This window comes from Maylandia zebra, linkage group LG20, assembly GCF_041146795.1.
Source record: "Maylandia zebra isolate NMK-2024a linkage group LG20, Mzebra_GT3a, whole genome shotgun sequence".
Lineage (NCBI taxonomy): Eukaryota > Metazoa > Chordata > Actinopteri > Cichliformes > Cichlidae > Maylandia > Maylandia zebra.
The window spans coordinates 19876367-19897435 of NC_135186.1; the positions used below are offsets into that span (position 1 = coordinate 19876367).

General features: G+C 40.8%; 1 protein-coding gene and 1 long non-coding RNA gene across 4 annotated transcripts in view; both read right to left on the reverse strand.

Annotated features, from left to right (window-relative positions):
- The window catches only part of arhgef10lb (Rho guanine nucleotide exchange factor (GEF) 10-like b), a 39337-nt gene extending 34609 nt beyond the window's left edge, over window positions 1-4728 (reverse strand). Inside the window, exons 1-4 of one of the 2 annotated variants that reach the window (XM_014410376.3) lie at window positions 3780-4728; window positions 2919-3032; window positions 2581-2689; window positions 1001-1104 (exon numbers count right to left, since the gene is read on the reverse strand). In XM_014410376.3, the coding sequence (XP_014265862.2) occupies window positions 1001-1104; window positions 2581-2677 (201 nt within the window). In that variant the 5' untranslated portion in view covers window positions 2678-2689; window positions 2919-3032; window positions 3780-4728. Of the gene's footprint in view, window positions 1-1000; window positions 1105-1258; window positions 1480-2580; window positions 2690-2918; window positions 3033-3779 lie in introns of those variants that run through there. The other variant, XM_076878422.1, reaches the window with a different exon arrangement.
- Window positions 4729-13127: 8399 nt separating this feature from the next.
- LOC143414320 (uncharacterized) lies at window positions 13128-15951 on the reverse strand. Of its 2 annotated transcripts, XR_013094849.1 has the most exons (4): window positions 15928-15951; window positions 15608-15730; window positions 14365-14457; window positions 13128-14233 (listed from the first exon to the last, which is right to left on the reverse strand). It is a non-coding gene; the product is annotated as an uncharacterized LOC143414320 (long non-coding RNA). The 2 variants fall into 2 exon arrangements; XR_013094848.1 differs by lacking the exon at window positions 15928-15951 and having other exon boundaries at window positions 15608-15814.
- Window positions 15952-21069: the final 5118 nt, after the last annotated feature.

Here is a 21069-nt window from a genome sequence, read left to right on the forward strand (position 1 = left end):
AAAAAAAAATCAGCAGGGTTTGAGCTGTCACCTGAGAAAGCCTCATGGCAAAAACAAAAGAACTCTGCTTAGACTTGAGAAAAACAATTGTTGATGCTCACAAAGCAGGAGATGGATATGCAAAATCATCTCAGCGTCTCCAAGTGTGAAGTATCAAAAATGTCAAAGATAGCCCTACAGTACAGAACCAGCCTGGTAGAGGTAGGAAGCGAAAGACTTGAAAGACTCTGGGAAGAAAACTAGTGAGAGATGTGTCCAAAGAAGAAAAGAAGGTAAACACTAAATTCTGCATAAACATGGGCTGCATGATTTCAGGCCAAGAAAAACTCTACTTCTGCAGAAGAGACACTGTCAAGCCAGACTCAAGTATGCCAAGGACAACCTGGAGAAAGATTATGCATACTGGAAGTGCATCCTTTAGTCAGATAAGACAGAACTAGAGCTCTTTGGCCACAAAGATGCTGCTTATGTTTGGGGAAAGATGAAGCACAGTGATGGGTATTTGTGGAAATGTTTTGGTGCATCTGGACATGAATCTCATCAAGGTGAAAGGAATCGTGAAGAAAGAAGGGTACGTGAAGATTTTGAGAGAAAACATCAACCAGTCAGCAGCAAAACTGTTTCATCGCTTTGTCTTCCAAGTTGTTTTAGGTTGGTGTCATGGACAGCAGCCTAAAACATACATCACTCCTGGTGAAGAAATGCCCCTACACAATACATAGGAATTTTCCCCAAAAAATCCTTGTTGTGTTTTAATTCTGTCCTCAGCTGTAGACAATAGTCAGCCACCATAAGATCAAATACAGACTTCATGTGAAAGACAGAAAACAGTAACAATGTTCCTATGTGGGTGATTTTAGGTTGTGTTCATTCAACTAATAAAGTGATCAATATATGGAGAACTGACATCAGAGCATCACAGGAAAATCCAATTTCATCAGTGCAGCCTTTAATAAGTCAGCAGAAATACAGATTAGTGAACATATGCTGACATGCACACCTGCTGACTGCTGAGTCCCTCTGGCATGGGGCAGAGTTGTGGTGGAGGGTGTTTTACCTCACACAAAAACACATCTATGTAACCGGCATCATCTTTTCCATCACCTGCAAAATCAAACAACCAGAGAGTGTTTGCATCACAAGTCATTTACTGCCTTTCCTGGCTCATTTATTAACTACTGTCTTCTTTTCCATCACTGTAACTGAATATGTTATTCATATAAAGAGCATTTTATTATTATAAATCTCACACACTTACATACACACATGTGTAGTCACTTTTCTAAATTCCCCCCTCGCCCCTGCAGGCGGTCTTTATCCTTCAAACTCGGATCTTTAACGAGAGGCCTGGAAGCTGGAGGGTCCTGCTCAGTATCTTAGCTGTTCCTAGGACTGCGCTCTGGACAGAGATCTCAGATGCTGTTCCTGGGATCTGCTGGAGCCACTTGCACTTGGTCACTGCACAAAGTGCTCCAATTACCACTGGGATCACTGTTGCCTTCATCCTTCAAATCTTAAGTTCTTCTCTGAGTCCTTGGTACCTCCCCAGCTTTTCATGTTCCTCCGTTCTGATGTTGCTAGCACTTGGTATGCCGGCCACTAGCCCTGCCTGCTTGTATCTTGCACCCTGCTGTTATGTGCTGGATTGTGTCAGGCGCATCTTTACACAGCCTGCACCTGGGGTCTTGCCTGGTGTGATAGACCCCAACCTCTATGGATCTTGTGCTCAGAGCTTGTTCCTGCGCTGCCATGATTAGTGCCTCTGTGCTGTCTTTCAGTCCAGCTTTGTTCAGCCACTGGTAGGATTTCTGGATGTCAGCCACCTCCTGCCAGGGGTACATACCGTGCAGTGGCCTGTTCTTCCACAATGGTTCCATGTGGTATTGAGGCAGGTTTTCTGCCGGTAATTTGATGGGAGCTGTTCCTTCTGGGGATCAGGACTGTCCAACCTTCAGTAAGCCAATCCGGGTGTCTCTCACCTTTCAGCACCTGGTTCGTTGGTGCTGTCAGAGGCTCATGGAGTGCAGTCAGCTTCTTGTCTGGCTTCAGCTATCTCTTTCCCACTCATATCTGAGATAGGGTACATTAGCATGAGGGGTCTAGCCTAGGAATCCTTACCGGATGCAGAAGCCCTGGTTGGGAATTGAACCCCGGACATGAATTTCCAAAGGCATGTAATTATAATTTTTATTATTTTATATGCTAAATGTTAAAAAGAATGTTGACAGGTTTCTGCCGTACCCTGTACAAAAGTAAAAATAGTAATGGTGACATCAGCTGTTTTTTTAACTATTGTTTGCACCCTCGGTTTGGCACCCTTGGTGTTGGATCCAAAAGTGACTGGTAATGGGCTGGCTGTGACAGAGGACGTTTGTACATAAGGTAGCAAGTTATCAGTTACAAGGTAGCAACACTCTAAATCATGACTCAAATAGGCCCATTATTTACAAAATGAACATCATAGACTTGAATCTTGGAAAACTTGCAACTCAGGCCATAAACTTTTTAAAGAACGTTATAATTTTCATTTTTAATTATTAATGAATTATTTAAGGATTAATCCCAGCTCCAATTCTATACCTGTAGAGTCTTTTCTCTGTAGGAATGACACTTTGCGAATCATTGCTAACTTTCTCCTTCCTAAACCCTCCTTGGTACCGTTTCTTGCTGCTTTCATCAATTACTGAACCTGGAATACAAGAACAGATGTGTAACCATGGTTACTTCAAATTCAAATCTGAAAAAATTAAACCACTTGTATTGTATCAAAATACTATTGGGGTTTATTTCATTTCTGGCAAAAGCAAAATAAAACCATATCTATCTGAAGTCATTTAAGATTATCTGATTAACAGTCAGAGTAAAAAGTAGTTTGTTCAAAGATGGAAGAGACAAACAGCTGAAGTGACTAGCACTACCTTAGTGTCACAGGTCTGTCTGATGTGGGCAAAAAGAGGCATACTGATACACAAAGCCAGCTCTCTCCTGGTGACAGCACAAAGGTCTTTGAGCCCCGGCACATCTGCAGGCAGCTGACAGTTGAACATCAGGAGGCAGAGACACAGCATTAGTTTAACTTTGACACGCCTGACAACTCATATCAATAAACACAACACAATACGACAAGAAGTTCAGTTAAAGACACATGTTAGTAGGTTTCCCACATACCCAGAAAATGAACCGCTGCCTAGGTCTTTGTTAAATAAACTTAACAATATTGATGTTTTTGCAAAGTTTTATACACATCTGATCAATACTTCTGCACATACAGTAGTTGTCAGAAGTTTACATACATTCATCCTGAGCGAATGTACAAGTTTGAATTTATTTGGGATTTTCTTTAATATTAGAAGCCACATTCAGACAGTCGATGGATCACACACACAGTGATGATGCATTATTTTGTATGTTTTCAACACTTTGTTTTAGGGATCAAATCACAAACCTTTCATTTGGCAGATAAATGACTGTGGTTCATGTGGGAAACTGTTATATCTAACTAAATGAAAGTGACTTTAATGTGAGGGTAGAGGGCCATCACTCTAAAGAAACACATTTACAATGAAGGAAATGTATGTGAAACTGAGATCTAAACTTGGCTTGGCAAGAAACTACAGACACACATGAACTTTAACATCTTAAAACATGGACTGACAAATCTAATAAAAAAGCATAACATTAAGATTTATTGTTGCATATATTCTAAGAGAAAGTTAATCATAATATCTGTCTCTAGCAATTGTTCATATTTCCTTTGTATATAGTTTTAAGACACCTACCTTCTGTTCACACAAACCACTTTATTTATCCAAAGTAAAGAGATTCCGTGTTGTGTTGACCCAGCTGATGAACTCCTTATTCAATATTCCGAACTTTACAAATTCTCCCCACTAACCAAGTCAAATTACTCAAGTTACATTTTACCCTTTTCAAAACACTGAGCGGCGAAAGTCCAACAGCAAGTTACAGCACATGGTGACAAAAGCAGAAGACAGAAGTGCTGACATGGTGAGGGACTGCCAGAAATAAATCACTTCCTCTTTTCATCATTCTCGGGTTGATTCACACAGAAGTTTAAAACAGATGTAGTTATTCCTTAGCAAAGTGATTTTTGGGCTGAAAAACTATGAATCGTTTAAAGCTAATCCTGACACTGCTGGACTTTTTCCACAAAGGTTGAATCTGCCTATAATGAAAAAAATAAAGAGAATTATGACCAACTCTGCAGTTTCTCTCTTTCAGTTCATCATTTTGCACTTGTAAAATATTCTTAACTCCAACCACAATAAAACATGAATGCTGTTTTTACAGCGCCTTCTGTGATCCAAAATATATTAAATCTACTTTATTTCTTTAGTGAAGACTTTTTAAATGACTTCACATGCGGTTTTCAGAGTAAGCATATTGATAGTTTTTTTGTAATGACTTATCTTGCTGCTGCTGTGGGTTGGAGGAGCAGCCTCACAGTCACACGGGTCATCATAACGCTCAAACTCACTGCAGCTCCAGCTTTTGGAGCCGAGATGATCGGGTCTCTGAATGGTAAATGGCCTGTATTTGTATAGCGCTTTACTAGTCCCTAAGGACCCCAAAGCACTTTACACATCCAGTCATCTACCCATTCACACACTGGTGATGGTAAGCTACATTGTAGCCACAGCCAACCTGGGGCGCACTGACAGAGGCGAGGCTGCTGGACACTGGCGCCACCGGGCCCTCTGACCACCACCAGTAGGCAATGGGTGAAGTGTCTTGCCCAAGGACACAACGACCGAGACTGTCCAAGCCGGGGCTCGAACCGGCAACCTTCCAATTACAAGGCGAACTCCCAACTCTTGAGCCACGATCGCCCCGCCCCGATCGCCATGATGTCCTCAAAAGTCATCCACACCTGGACACAACATACTGTCAAGGTTAAAAAAGAGAGCAAACAACTGACGTGTTTGTCGCTCTCTATTCTTCTTCTTAAATTCATATCGTTAACTTTGTTTTGGACTTGACCGATCAACCGTTAAACCTGTTATGTGGGGTCTATCACCAAAATACATTTTGCTCACATCTGAACCTGTTTGGCTCTAGCACAAATCTGCTCCACATTCCAACATAAAGAAGAAAAAGCCTTAGAGGCAGCTTTAAGCTTTTATCCTGAGCTTCTAGAACTGTCTGCTGGAGGCCCTGAGAGCAGCCAGAAGTGCTGAAATGTTTAAACAAACTTAAAACTTACTGCCTCAGCTTGGCTTTTGACTGATTATGTGCATATACTAAAAATCAATTCAATTCAATTCAATTTTACTTATACAGTGCCAAATTACAACAACAGTCGCCTCAAGGCGCTTTATATTGTAAGGAAGATCCTACTATAATACATTCTGAGAAAAAACCCAACAACCATATGACCCCCTATCAGCAAGCACTTTGGCGACAGTGGGAAGGAAAAACTCCCTTTTAACAGGAAGAAACCTCCGGCAGAACCAGGTTCAGGGAGGGGCGGGGCCATCTGCTGTGACCGGTTGGGGTGAGAGAAGGAAAACAGGATAAAGACATGCTGTGGAAGAGAGACAGAGGTTAATAACAAGTACGATTCAATGCAGAGAGGTCTATTAACACATGTTAATGTTTTACTACAATCTGTGAAATATTAACTGATTTTTTTTTTCTACATACAAAAACAAATATTAAATAACTTTCCTTAAATGGACTGGTTCTTATTTAGTGCATTTGTACTCTGAGCACTCTACACAACTTGCCTAATTCACACATTTAAAGCACTTTTCTCTAGGTTGTTACTAAGTGCTTTCTGTCTAACACTCACACACATTCATTCTGTTACCCAAGGATATTTGACATGCAGACTGGGATCAAACCACCAACCTTCTGGTTAGTAGGTGACCTGCTCCACCACCTGAGCTACAGCCACCCACTAACATTTGTTGGATGTAGTTGTGCGCTCATCAGCTGCTTGTTATGTCTGTGGCGTCCCAAAAACCTGTTGTAGAGTTGGAAAGTATGGATGTCTGCTGGGAGGTTGCAGAGAGCCATCTGGTGGACAAACTGCTGAACAACACACCATGGTTGGAGTTCTCCTTCATTTTGGTTCAATTCTATATTATCCATATAGCTCCAAATCACAACAACTGCCACCTCAAGACCCTTTATGTTATAAGGTAAAGACTCCACTATAATACAGAGAAAACACCAACAATCAGATGAAGGAGAAAAAGGAAAAACTCTGTTTTATCAGGAAGAAATCTCTGGCAGAACTAGTCTCAGGGAGGTACTGGTTGGAAGTGATGGGAGGAAGACAGGACAAAAGACACAGTGGAAGAGAGACAGAGACTAATAATAACTAATGATTAAATGCAGCATGGTATCTAAACACATAGCGAGTAAAATGGGTTAGTGAAAAAAAAAAAACACTCAGTGCATCATGGAAGCCCCAAGCAGCCTAATGCAACATAAGTAAAGGAGGATTCCCAGAAAGCTGATCCAGCCCTAACTATTTTAAGACCAATTGTAAAAGTAGAGGGGTGTCTGAAAGCTGAAGGCTCTGCCTCCCATTCTACTTCTAAATACCCTATCACCACAAGTAATCCAGCAGTGTGAGAGCAAAGTTCTCTGTTGGGCTGATGCAGTACTAGAGATGGCACGATACCACTTTTTTATGTCCGATACCGATATCATAAATTTGGATATCTGCCGATACCGATATGAATCCGATATAGTGTTTTTTAATCAACAAAACTGTTTTTTTTTAATATCTTGCTGCATTTTGTATAAGTTCATACTCAAGTTTAAAACAACAACTACACTAAAGCTATTCTGTTATACCTATATGCAAAAAAAAAATATTTCATAGTTCAGCAATACTGATCAATCTAATAAACTTAAACCTACACCATCCTCCCTATTCTGGTATTTTAAAGAGTACTTAGCGTAAATATTAAGCAACCTAACTAATAGGGTTCCAACTCCCAGCAACAACAAAAATAAATAAATAAAAAATAGGGAACCACCCCTCACACTCCACCTCATAATGCTTAATCAACGTAATCAACCTTAATTTGATGCAGTGTGGAAAAAAAAATGCACAGAAATCAATTATTTTTCAAGAAATATTAAATAGATTCAACATCTTTCTTCAACAAAATTGCAGACTGCACAGATGGTACCTTCCCAAAGGAAAAAGTACTATAGCTTACTAGGGTATATATATTAGACTTAATAGTTACTATATACAGTAATTGACTTCTATTCATTTTACATCAAATTAAAACTTTGGGTGTAAGATTCGGATAATTATTTATTAAAAGCTAGACATTTTAAATGAGAATAAGAAAGAAAAGTATGTCTTTGTGCCCCCTTTTCCCTGTTAATGCCCTATCGGCCCCCCTGGCTCAACTTTGCTAGATCCGCCCCTGCACAGTTACCAGCCGTCAGCTACGTAGAAAAAGATCCTTGAGTAGAAAGTAATAATAAATAAATTCTAACAACAGCTGATCAAGCTTAAACGTGCTGCTGTTGTTCAGCCGCTGGTTTCCTCTTTCTGGTGCAAAGTGGGCCAAAAACAAACCAGAGACACGGACTGGCGACAGAAAAGCCGATCAGCTGATCATTAAGCAGTTTCATGATTGAAGTAGCAGCCAGAAGAGGCAGTCGCTCCATATATCGTTTGGTAAGCTTAACGCAGGAATGCTTTACAAACATTCAGAGATGGACTTACACACTTGCTTTACTTCTCTCGGGGATAACTTTGTCGGAGATGAAATGCCGGGTTGCTAGCGAAGCTCCACATGCTATCCAGACCACCGACAGGTCCCGCATGCCACAGCCGCTCTGTCACGTGATGCATACTGCTCCGACGTGCTAACGTTCTGAGGTGAGTTACGGCGTGTTGCAAGTTTTGTGAGGTGCTTTCGTGATATTTAATGGATCGGATTACATTTTTTATTTTTCTCCGATATCCGATCCAGTAATTTAGGTCAGTATCGGACCGATACCGATACGTAATATCGGATCGGTCCATCTCTATGCAGTACTAATAGGTCTTTATTATAAAATGGGGCCTGATCATTTGAGCACTCACATGTAATAAGTAGGATTTTCTTGATTCAAATTAACAGGGAGCCAATGAAGACAAGAAAAATATGCTCTCTCTTTCTAGTCCCTGTCAGTACTCTTGCTGCAGCATTTTGGATTAACTGAAGGCTTTTCAGGGAGTTTTCAGGACATCCTGATAATAATGAATTGCAGTAGTCCAACCTGGAAGTAATAAATGCATGAACTAGTTTTTCAGCGTCACTCTGAGACAGGATATTTCTAACTTTAGAGATGTTGCGCATATGGAAGAACGCAGTCTTACATATTTGTTTAATATGTGCGTTGAAGGACATGTCCTGGTCAAAAATGACTCCAAGGTTCCTCACAGCATTACTGGAGGCCAAGGTAATGCCATCCAGAGTAAGAATCTGGTTAGATACCATATTTCATGGCCGAGTACAATAACCTCAGTTTTATCTGAATTAAGAAGCAGAAAGTTAGCAGCCATCCAGGTCTTTATGTCTTTAAGACATTCCTGCAGTTTAACTAATTGGTGTGTGTTATCTGGCTTAATAGATAGAGCTGGGTGTCATCTGCATAGCAGTGAAAATTCATGCTGTGTCTTCTAATGATGCTGCATAGGGGAGGCATGTATAGTGTAAACAGAATTGGTCCTAGCACTGAACCCTGTGGAACTCCATAATTAACCTCAGTTCACTGTGTGTTATGCTTGTATAACTATGCATGTGACAAATAAAGAACCTTGAACCTTGAAATTGGAGTCTATTAGATAGATATGATACAAACCACTGCAGCACGGTACCTGTAATACCTACAGCATGTTTGGCTCTCGTCGAAGGCGGTCGCACTTTTTCTCCTCTCCTCCTTCCGCTTATCTTCCCTGCTTAGCCTCTTGTGTCCTTGTCCTGTCTCGTGTGTATTACTTTCCCTCGAACAGTCTCTCACTGTCGTTCTCTAAAACCTAAAAGAGAATTGTGGATTTGATCAACTGGTCTCTGAATGCTATTGACACCCTTTTCTCAACGAGAAGTCTGGGCTCGGGAGAGCCCGAGTGCCCTGGAGGGACTTTCCCTGCCGGATACACGATGGACGGGTGGCAGAAATGGAGGGTCATGTGCCTGGTGGGACTGTCGATCAAGGACGCTGAAGATATCTACCTATTCGGAACCATGATAACAGGGTTCTTGCTGATCGGAGCTGTCTTGGCCCTGGCTTATCGGAGAATTAAGAGAGCGGAACCGGCTGTTCAAACCCCCCCAAGGCTGCCCGCTGGGATTGAAACGATGGGACGAGGCGCGACTTCTCACAACGAAAGCAGCATGGCTAACACCTTGGAGACGCTTACAGCTGCCATGAAGACTCAAAATAACACCATTGAGAGTATATTGGGATACATCAAAGAGAGGCCTGCTCAAAATGACACCCTTGAGCGAAAGTTGGATCACATCGCAGAACGGCTCACTGCAGTTGTGGGGTCTCAGAATTAAAAGAATGACAACACCACGGAACGGAAGTTTGATACCATCATGGGGAGGCTCGCGGTTCTCCAACGGGAGATATAGAGACCAGTGTCGGAGTGTTAAAGAACAGCTTTGAAATTCTCCTGAGCTGCTCGCATAAAAGAAAAATCAACAACATCAACACGCGGATACCTAGGCGCCAGCTGCGGGCCCAAGGCTGGAGCCGAACAAAAACTCCCAGATAACGACTGTGTGTTGACTATTCTTCCCACCCCATGCAAGGCCACCTGGGTTGGCTGGCAGACTGTTTACTTAGCCTGATAGGGGGGAGGACACTGTCTCAGCTGAACTCTGGACACGCACACACAAATGCCTTCGATGCTTGTTTCCTGCGGGGGAACATGGTGGGTCTGTGTGCCGCGCTGTGCAGGGCGGCTGCTGTGTTCGCTTTGTATTACTCCTCACCCCCCTACCCAATCCTGTGGCTTGTCATGTCTTTCACAAAGTTGTGCTGTGGACATTTATGTGCTTTTTGTGCAGGGGAGTTTTTTTGTTTCCTGTTCTCATGCTGTCCTACCATGGAAGCACAGCATGAGTAGAGGTCTCTTTTTTTCCTCTTGTACTTTCCCATTGTTGTGTATATTTCAGTGTTTTTCTGTAACGCTACCGATCTCCGACTTGTATCCCCATGTAATGTCTGTGTTGTGTCTGTAAGGTCGGGGGGGGGGGGGGGGGGGGGTAGGGGTTCCCATTTCACTGCAGGGCAACCTGCATGTGGCGAATAAAGCTTTGATTAATTGATTGATTGATTGATTAATTGATTGATTGATTGATTGATTGATTGATTGATTGATTGATTGATTGATTGATTGATTGATTGATTGATTGATTGATTGATTGAGCATGTTCTAATCGCTCTAATAGGATATTATGGTCAACAGTATCGAATGCTGCACTAAGGTCTAGCAGGACCAGCACAGAGATGAGTCCACTGTCAGAGGCCATAAGAAGATCATTTGTAACCTTCACTAATGTGATTGTTGTACTATGATGAGTTTGGAAATTTGACTGAAAGTCTTCAAATAAACCATTCCTCTGCAGATGAGAGCTGTTTGACAACTACTCTTTCAAGGATTTTTGATATGAAAGGAAGGTTGGAGATTGGCATATAATTAGCTAACACTGCTGGGTCTAGAGATGCTTTTTGAGTAAAGGTTTGACTACAACCACCTTGAAGGCCTGTGGTACGTAGCCGATTATTAGAGATAGGTTGATCATATTTAAGATCGAAGAATTAATTAATGGCAGGACTTCTTCGAGCAGTTTTGTAGGAATGGGGTCTAAAAGACATGTTGATGGTTTGGAGGAAGTAATTATTGAAGTTAACTCAGAAAGATCAATTGGAGAAAAAGAGTCTAACTTAACATCAATGGTACTAACAGTAGCTGTAGATAATATTACATCTGTGGGATGATTATTGGTAATTTTTTCTCTAATGATAAGATTTTTATTTGCGAAGAAGTTCATGAAGTCATTACTAGTTAACGTTAAAGGGATGGTTGGCTCAATAGAGCTCTGACTTTTTGTCAGCCTGGCTACAGTGCTGAAGAGAAACCTAGGGTTGTTATTTTCTTCAATCAGTGACGAATAGTAAGATGTTTTGGCTTTACGGAGGGCTTTCTTATAAAGCAACAAACTATTTCTCCAGGCTAAATGATGATCTTCTAAATTTGTGACACGCCATTTCCTCTCCAGCTTAAGAGTCCTCTGCTTTAGGCTACGTGTTTGAGAATTATACCACAGAGTCAGGTACTTCTGATTTGAGACCTTAGTTTTCATCGGAGCTACAGTATCCAGAGTCGTACGTAGTGAGGGGGTAAAATTATTAACAAGATAATCGACCTCTGTTGGAGTATGTCTGTGAAGGTTCTCAGTCATCCAGAAAAACCTAGTGGGAGGTCACTCCCACTAGGTTTATATCTGGGACTCTCCACCATTTGACCTTAGAACTGAAGAAGCTTCTCGGATGAGAGGTGAAACGTCTTCAAGCAACTTAAAGAAGTCCAGACGCTTTTCTTTGCAAGCTCCTTTGACTCTGTTGGAGTAGTATTCAGATAGCTGCTCTGCTGTATGTTGGTACAGGGCATTGAAGATGATAACAGTGGGTGGATTATGTTCTTAAACTTAGTTACAGCACTTTCAGAAAGACATCTACTTTGATAAAGTCTACTCTCCACTGCTGTGTAAACAATTATTGTAAATGTAAATGTTATCAGGAATGTTATAAATGGAAAATCTTATATTGCATTCTGAGCACAACAAATGTGAAATGGCAGGAAAGATCAGTGCTCTGTTGCAGTATGCAGAGTACATGTGTAAATTTTTCAGAGTACCAAAAAACACATTGCCTTTGCAGACTGATGATCAAACACAGAGATAGAGGTCACAGAAACATTACAAATACCTGAATGTTGCTGTCTTATGTCATTCAGTCACCTAAAGGTAGTAAGTTTGACCTTTGGAGGGTCATCATGATTAGGTCTGCATGCCTACTGTAAATGCATCGATTTCCAGTCATGTGACTGGCTGATTAGCTATTTGTCTTAATGAGCAGTTGAGCAAATGTACCTAAGTTACCTGATTTTAGTCAATAGGGCTTTTAAAAAGTATTACTGCCATTTTTGTCTTAATATTTCTAGTAACACTACTTTAACTGCAGTGAGCACAGGAGACATCCCTTTTTATGGAAAAGGAAGGAAAAGTCATATTTAGTATTATTCACATATTACACAGACTGTTTGTGCTGACTGAACAGGCTCAGACTGAAGCAGTGCAGTTCCTGGCCTATTTTCAATTATCATTAAAATTATTGTCAGGTGGGATAGGCTCCAGCGCCCCCCGCGACCCTGAAAAGGATAAGCAGAAGCGAATGGATGGATGGATTATTGTCAGGATTATATTGTTGATTGTCATTTATGCTTAGAAATATTTACTCATATATGCTTAGAGTTTATAATCAATGGCATATTGATAGGGGTTTGATCCTTAGTAGTCTGCAAAGAATTTGTGTGCATTCCAGAGTGTTCTGGCATGCACACACACAGCTTAATGTCATGAGAGAGGTTATATCTTCTCTTACTGATATATGGTATAGCAAACACATCTATATCTGTTTTAGTATAAGTGCCTTTTGTTTAGATGAACTGCTGGACTTCCAGACCAGCAGGTTTAGGGAAGTCGTTTATGGGTTCACATTCTGACCCCACACACACACACACACACACACACACACACACACACACACACACACACACACACACACACACACACACACACACTTATACAACGCACAGACAAGGTACACTCTAAGAAATAAAATGTTGTATTTACTCCACCCGGTTATGTCAACCGGTTCCACACAACTGGGTTAGTGAAATATAAAATGTATGATACATTTAATTTGAACAAGAAATTTTAAGTACATCTGATAAGATTTGGATAATTAAATGCAAATCAAAAGAATCATGTTGTATTAGCTGAATATCATAATGTTGATATAACTAACCTTGTTGATTTAAATTGAGAAGACTAAATAAAACCTACTCAACCAAAACAAGCTGTACTTACTTTGAGAAATAACATGTTGTATTTACTCCACCCAGTTATGTCAACCGGTTCCACACAACTGGGTTAGTGAAATATAAAATGTATGATATATTTAATTTGAACAACAAATTTTAAGTAAATCTGATAAATCTACTCACCCAAAACACGCTCTACTGAAACTATAGGATTAAATCACTTTAACAGAATTGCAACTTAGTCTATTTAAGTTTGTAAATTAAATAAATCGAACACAAGTTTATTCAGTTAACCTAACTTTAATAACACTTTGTGTAAAACTTGTTGAAGCACACTTTGAGCAATTCAAATGCTTCTAGATCTTTTCCCCCAAACAATCTTTACATATATTCAAGTGCATTTTAGGTGCAGGAAGACAAGATACAGAATGTCATGTTAAACTGAAATGATTAAAACTGGAAAGTGTTGTGATTCCAACATTTTTAACATTAACATGACTTAATTTAAACTTGATTGGGCTACAATGAAAATCCCACAATACAGCCCTGCAAACAGCAGGTAGAAATTACTTTTGTGTCATTTTTGTCCATATTTAGAAAAATAACCTTTGCTTCAAAACTTAAACTGAAGTCCAAAGTTAGGAGCAGTCTTTTTCAGTGTAGTTGGATGTTGGTAAAGGTTCAAGAACAAAGAACGCAGAAAAGTGAAAGGCCTTGCAGAAGTTCTTGTGGCAATTCAAACTGAACAGTTTATGAAGTGCAAGGAGAAGGGTTCGAGAACCTTAAAGTTCAGTGTCCTCTATAGTTCACTGCAGGCTGTTTCACTCAAGCAGTTTGTTTTTCAGAACCTGCACCTTCATGGATAGGTTGTTCCCATCCAACTCCATCAGCACCTTCTGAAGAAATTCAAATGTGTATTTCAGGTGCTTTGGGTAGCTCAGATTTAGACTATAGATTAGTCAAAGCCGGAGGGCACAACCCTTTGCCACATCACTAAGAGCTTGCAGCACAGTGCATCCTTCTATGATGACAGCAATGTCCTCAGGTGTATCTGCAGAGTTTGCTCTCATGTCTGACAACATAGACTCCCAAAGTCAGCTGCTCTGTTTCTCTGCTTGCACCAAGATCCACATCCTTTAAATAAAAATTTAAAAAAAGATAAGTTAATTGCGTACATATACATATGGACAAGTAAGTCCACCTTCCATTTCCAATCCCAAATTTAAAAAAGGAAAATAACTGATCGTTTTCCTTTTTTAACTTACCAAGAATTCCTTGAACAGGTCATCTGGCTTTTCATTTAAGTAGACACAGACAGCTTTCAGAATGCATTCCTGTCAAACATCAACGCTGGGATTCTGGTGGAGATAAGAACTCAATATGAGAGAAGTTTCCTATTTTGGTTCCTTTCAACCTCTTTACAAAAGAAAGTCAAAAATATTAACACATAGCAGATATGTGATTAAGCAATGTTTCATAACTCACATCAGTGATGTGCAGTGAGGTTCATGATTGGTAAGGCACTGACTCCTCTGTGTCAGATTAACAAATATATGAACCCAAAAATCGAAGCTTTTCAATTTTGACATTACGTGAAAGCTTTCATTTTTGCTTTAATCAATTCTAGATTGTTCAACAATATATTTAATAATTGTGCCCCTAAAAATATTAAAATTAAATAGAAGATTAGAACTGGGCAATATGGACTTAAAATCCTATCATGACATTTTGTGGATAACAATAAGTCTGTGAAGGTTCACAGTCATCCAGGTCATCGCAGTCTGAGGAGCTTGGAAAGAAAAGTGAAGCTTCTTCAGTGAAGATTTCTGACACTAAACCAGAAATCAACATGGAGTCGAATTCTTTCAAACAATGTAGCAACTTAATTGATGCACATTTCTAAAATACACTACACATTCATTTCATTCTTCAAACTACAGGATCGCTGGCGCTCCCAGTGGTCATTACTGATGTCAGGGAGCAGGTGCGGTAGATGTTGGGAGTAATTTTAAAACTGTCGGTCTTAGTAGGCAAGTCTCATCTTAACAAGAATCGCAAAAGATTTTGGAAAATTACACCGAAGCAGGTTCAACAATATTTGTTAAATGTTTTCATACTTCTAACATGTGTGAGAGGTATACAAGCTAGAGCAGGGGTGCCCAGTCCCGGTCCTCGAGAGCTACCGTCCTGCAGCTTTTAGATGCATCCTTGTTCCCACACACCTGAATCAAATGAATGGCTTGTTATCAGGCCTTTGCCAAACATGATGGCATGCTGAAGAGGTAATCAAACCATTTGATTCAGCTGTGTTGGAGTAGGGATGCATCTAAAAGCTGCAGGATAGTAGCTCTCGAGGACTGGGATTGGGCAGCCCTGAGCTAGAGTGTTAAAAAATTTGCCAGGCATCATTTGTTTAAAAAAAAATGCAAAAGTATTCCCGAAAGTGTCAGATGTGTATCAGTTAGTATACATTAATCAAATTTGTCATCCTTAAATTGTTGTACTTACCAAATAATCCTCAGATGGCGATGGATTCTATCCAGGATGCTAAGCATATGCAAGTCTCAGTTGAAAATGGCGGATGATCAAACTTCCACACTGCACATGTGCAAACTCAGAAGTACGGAGAGCCTATTAGGACAATCCTCTTTAAATTAAAGTGCTCTTCATTTTAAATGAACTTTTTACATTGGATTTAATTTACTGCATTTTGTTGTATTGAAATATTATCTTGTTAATTAAATTCAAAACAACATACTTGTATTTAAAGTTAAAAATCAATTGGTGGCATTAGTTTTAACATGAAGCATTTACATAATGCTACCAACATCAGTGTGTCATTTCTTAGAGTGTACTCTTTGTTTGTATGTATACGTCATATGTTAATGAACCTATGCATACTCATGTAACCTCAATAAAGAGTAGTGTTGCGGGGGGAGCGGACGAGAGCAACTGGGGTCAAGCGAAGGAACAGCGTTTGTCCAGTTCTCTCCCGTGCATGAGAAACATAAAGAACTTTGCCTACTCGTGTCTTGCTTTGCTGTGTGGTTAAATTGTCTTGAACATTCCAACGAATAGGTTCATTTGTACACGTGATAACCTATCAGTTATCACGTGTATAAATCTCACCATTAGATGTCAGTAGATTGCAGATTGCAGTCAATTCAGTCACTTTTCTTATCCCTCCTAATTCAAGTGCATAAACCGATCTACTTTAGCTCTGGTAATTCTGATGATCGTTCAATAAATCTTAATCTTTTTGTTTGCTTTTTGGAGGAGTGAAGTTACAAAAACCTCTTCAATCAAATTTGCTTTGGTGGACAGAAAACAACCGTTGTAGACTGTTTGGGGTTACCTTTTATAATGTGGGACTAGTATTGAATTTTCAAAACTGAAGTCAGTTCTTCTGACCAGTTTCAGACCAGGATGAACATAAGTACAATATTGAACCTGAAGTATGATCATCCCACCCACTAGGGAACCGCTCCCAGCTGTGGGTTCACCTCCTCCTGCTGAACTCATAGAGCAGCAAACAACCAGCCCAGGGACAGACTTTAATGTAGCATCACTTTCATCGGTCACTCCCGAACTCCTGTGAAACATGACGAATGTGGCCTTTGCAAATATGAGTAACTAAGAAAACATGTCCACTGTTTTGTAAGCCATTGTTTTACTGCATAAGTTCCCATCTACAGTAATGGAGATAAGCAGGCACATAATATGAAAAGGTTGTAGGTTGACTTTGTCTTTTCTGATTCATCAGTTTGTGTGGCTCTTTTCACAGGAGTGACCTAACCCACACTTTATTTACTTATATGATAAATTAAGTTTAGTGCAATGTAGTGCAAAATACACTTTTAATTTAATAACATGAAGCTGCATCAAGTTTCCATGGTGACTGTTCAAGAAATTCTGCATTCATAAATAAATATCAGACTGTCAAAAGAGCTCATCTGTGCGAGACCACCGAGCTGAGAGCATTTTCAGGTCGAGATCTCCCCGTACGCCATCGTTGGAGAGCATTTAAAAGTTTTTCTTCCTGACTGTGATTTGAAAACGTCTAAATGGAATCAAGTCAAGGAATCTATAAACCAATCAGGGTATGTGACCATTTTTGTTTTTACTGCATTCAATAATTTGAAGAATTTGTTGTAGTTTTAAAAGTTGACAAACTGAGAATCATTTTAAGTAACAATGACTAAATTGCTATTTCTTTGACAGGTGTTGTTCAACACACCGATTTATGAAACAGCTTCAAAGATCTGCTGGCATCTTCCAGGCTACAGGACTCATGCAAACCAAAGCTGACAGAAAATATCAGGTAATTTCTGAGGACCTGAGAGTGGTGGTGATTAGATGTCTCCTTTTATTTTTAGATTGCGATTATGACGGAGTTTCTCAGACTTCAGCAGGAAGATCGAATTCCACCTAACCTCACTGCTGAAGATCTGAGAGATCTTTTGGTGGAGAAAAACAGGGAGACACTCAGAGAGCAGTGCGTTGCTGTCACACCTGAAAGTCTGTTTGTGATGATAGAGCTCCCAGAAACTCATGTATGATACAAAGGCGGTTATAGGGTTAACAGTCCAGCTACAGTGTTTCAATATTTAAATGATGCTTTGAATATGTTTAAAAGATAACTCTTATAATGTTTTTCTACAGAGCACAAATGAAGAACGCTCCTCTGACGGTCTTTCAATGGCAAATGTTCCACCAGCCGAAGGAGCTCTTTCAGAAAGTGTGCCAGTGGCTGACATTCCCTGTGAGGAACCCTATGCTGAGTCCAAATCCAGTATTGAAGGCGAAGATCATAAGATCAAAGGATCTCGTTCGGAAATTGGGCCAGTTCCTGATGTTCCCTGTGAAGAACCTTTTCCTGAACCTGAATCCAGTATGAAGTCCAAAGACCTTCAGATCAAGAAGAAGAAGAAGAAGAAGAAGGGCTTCTTCAAAAGACTTAAAAGTCTGTTCTGCTGTTGTTGCAGACCAAAAGACACTGACTGACATTGAAACTGAAATTGTCACCGTACTGAGTCTGCGGCCCAGTATTGGTGTTCCAGTAACTGTAAATATGTAAATAGTATGTTCCTTGATGATTGTTGTTCATGTTTTGGGGGTTTCTTTAGTTTTCAGTGGGCTGGGTGTTTTTTTCCCCTTCGTGTTCTTTACTTAATTTTTGTTCATAGTTCCTGATTTGTTTTCCTAGTTCTTGTTTCTTAGTTCTTGATTCCAGTTGAGTTTCTATATGAGTTTTGAGTTTTTGGTTTGTTTTTTGTGACATTTATCCCTTTTTTTTTTTTTTTTTTAATGTCCCGTTTGGATCTTTAGCCATCAGAATTGTTGTCTTAAGGCCAAGAAAGATGCCAAGCAGATTTATTTTACCAAGTGGATCATCATGGCCTTGCCATATTGGTCCATTTGATTGACCTTTATTATAATTATGAATTTATTTTATTTACAGTTGCTACAAACGGGACAGACATGACTGGGGGATAGGACAGGGAGAAAGAATGAAAGAAAGAGAGGGAGAGAAAGAAAACCAAAGGGGAGAAGAGACGGTGAGAAGGGGGGGAAGAAAGAAAAAAACAAACAAACACCTGGGTCACCTGTATGGAGAAAAAAAACAGAAGAGAAAGCAAACAACAAAGAGCAACATAATAAAAAAAAAACGGCACCATCACAATAAACTAGCTAGCAGTAGATATCAGTAGATACTAAATAATAAACGATATTGTGCAGCACGCAAGATAGACAGTGCAGAATGTGCTTTGAGGCAGCAGCCAAGAAAGCTGTAGTCCGCGTCTGTGAATACCCGTGTGTACACCTGTGTGCATACCTGTGTGGATCAGCATGCTTGCATTCCAAAGGTTTCTCCATGTAACGATCTGCTAGGGAGTGTGGGGAGCCACAGCCCCGTCCTCCAGGGTATGAAGCAGGTATGGAGGAGATCAAAACTCCAGACATCCAGAGGCCCCCAGAACACAAGAGACCAAGGAAGACCAACAGAGGGGCAGCCGCGCCACTGTCCCAGTAAGAGCTGAGGAGAGTCCCAGATGAGGGCTCACTCAGCAGCCGCGGAGCAGAAGCCAGGGGGAGTTGCAGTGACGCGCCCGTGAGCTCCGCCGGCAGCCAGCTGCGCCTGAGTGACCGAGCCCCAGGCCGAGAGGCCGGGGGCACCCCACCCCCGAAGTGGCCCGAGCGAGCCCCAGGCTCCAGGCCCCGATAAGCGGCCGCCAAGGAGTGAGCCGGTGTGTACCCGGACGCCCACCCCCAGACACAAAGAACCACCAACGCACCGACACCTGAGGGAGTCCGCCACTGGCAGGGGAAGTGGTGGTGGGTGGAGATAGGCCTCCAAACCTTGGAGGGCCTGAGATGTCCCCAGAGAGGTGGCGTCTGATACCCAACCTGACATATAGACACAGACATACAGGCACACACAGACACAAACATCCATTCCCACCCTCATGCTCTCATATGCACTTACTCCACACTCAACCAACGTGGAGACAGACATAAAGAGACGCTGTACACACGATCACACTCCCCAAGCGTACTCTACGAACCGGGTCTAGGTACCCTTGCCCCTGGAGGGGGGAACTGCACCCAGACCCAGGTGGTGTTACTCTTTCCCTGCGGTGGGGAGAGGCAGACCGCCCCGACTCCGCAGCAGCAGGGAGGCCCCACACTCCAGAACGCAGTCGGACGGCCAACTCCTCCTCCTAGCCCCCCCGCTCCAGCAGGCCGCAGAGAACGGGGGTGAGAGAATGGGCCGCAGAGAATGGGTGTGTGTGTGTGTGTGTGTGACATTTATCCCTAATGAAAATATTTTTCCGCAATAAAAGCTGCCAATTTAAGTTTCATTCCACATAAGAGTCCTATGTTTGGGTCCGACTATACCTGTCACAACACACCATGACAGAAATCAAACTTTATAAACTCATTCTTATTTCTACATGAGTCTTCATCTATATTAAAGATTTTTTTCTTTCAAACTTTTGTAAGAGTCTCTTATGGTTCTCAAAATATTTATAGTCCAGTAGGTGTAGTCGGGTAAACATAACATATTGATGGTATTATTTTTAATACAATTTGAACTTATTCTGTTAACATATGAACAACAGTAACTGAAACTGGTATATAAAATGCATTTCCTGTAGAAAATGCAGTGTGAATGCTAATAGCTGAATAGTTTGAGTTGAATTTTGATAATTGCTGATATCTTTGGTAAAAAACATGTTCAATGGGCTGAAATACAGCGAAACATTCACCTGACAGCCAAAGCACAGAACTGAAATTCACACAGAAGAACTTGGAAACTAGCTGAACAGCTTGAAAATGTACATAAGAAAAACTGTCTAATGGCAAAAGAAAATCTAGAACTAGAATACATCTGAATGAATATTAATAGCTCATATTCTTTAAATCACTGGAAGAGTGGAATTATGTATTTTAAATGTCTAAACTCAACAATCTCAAATGAAAAAAACAGAATATTTTCAGAATATCTGCTGTGTGTGTGTGTGTGTGTGTGTGTGTGTGTGTGTGTGTGTGTGTACTACGCCTAATCTCTAAGGCTAAACCCTACATACCACACAAAGATATGGAGAAACTCATTCATGCTTTCATTATGTCAAGACTGGACTATTGTAATTCTCTCTACTTGGGTCTACAATCTTCCCTTCTGCAGCGTCTGCAGCTGGTCCAGAATGCCGCAGCACGTCTCTTGACCGGCACTAGAAAGTTTGACTCTATCACCCCTGTTCTGAAAAATTTACACTGGCTTCCTATCAGATATCGAATTGATTTTAAAATTCTATTGTTTACTTATAAAATTTTGAACAATATGGCACCTGACTACTTAGCTGATCTCCTCTGTCTGTACAGCCCTCAGAGAGCACTAAGATCATCGGGCCAACTGCTCTTGGTGCAACCTAGGTCTCGGCTGAAGACCAGAGGAGACCGTGCCT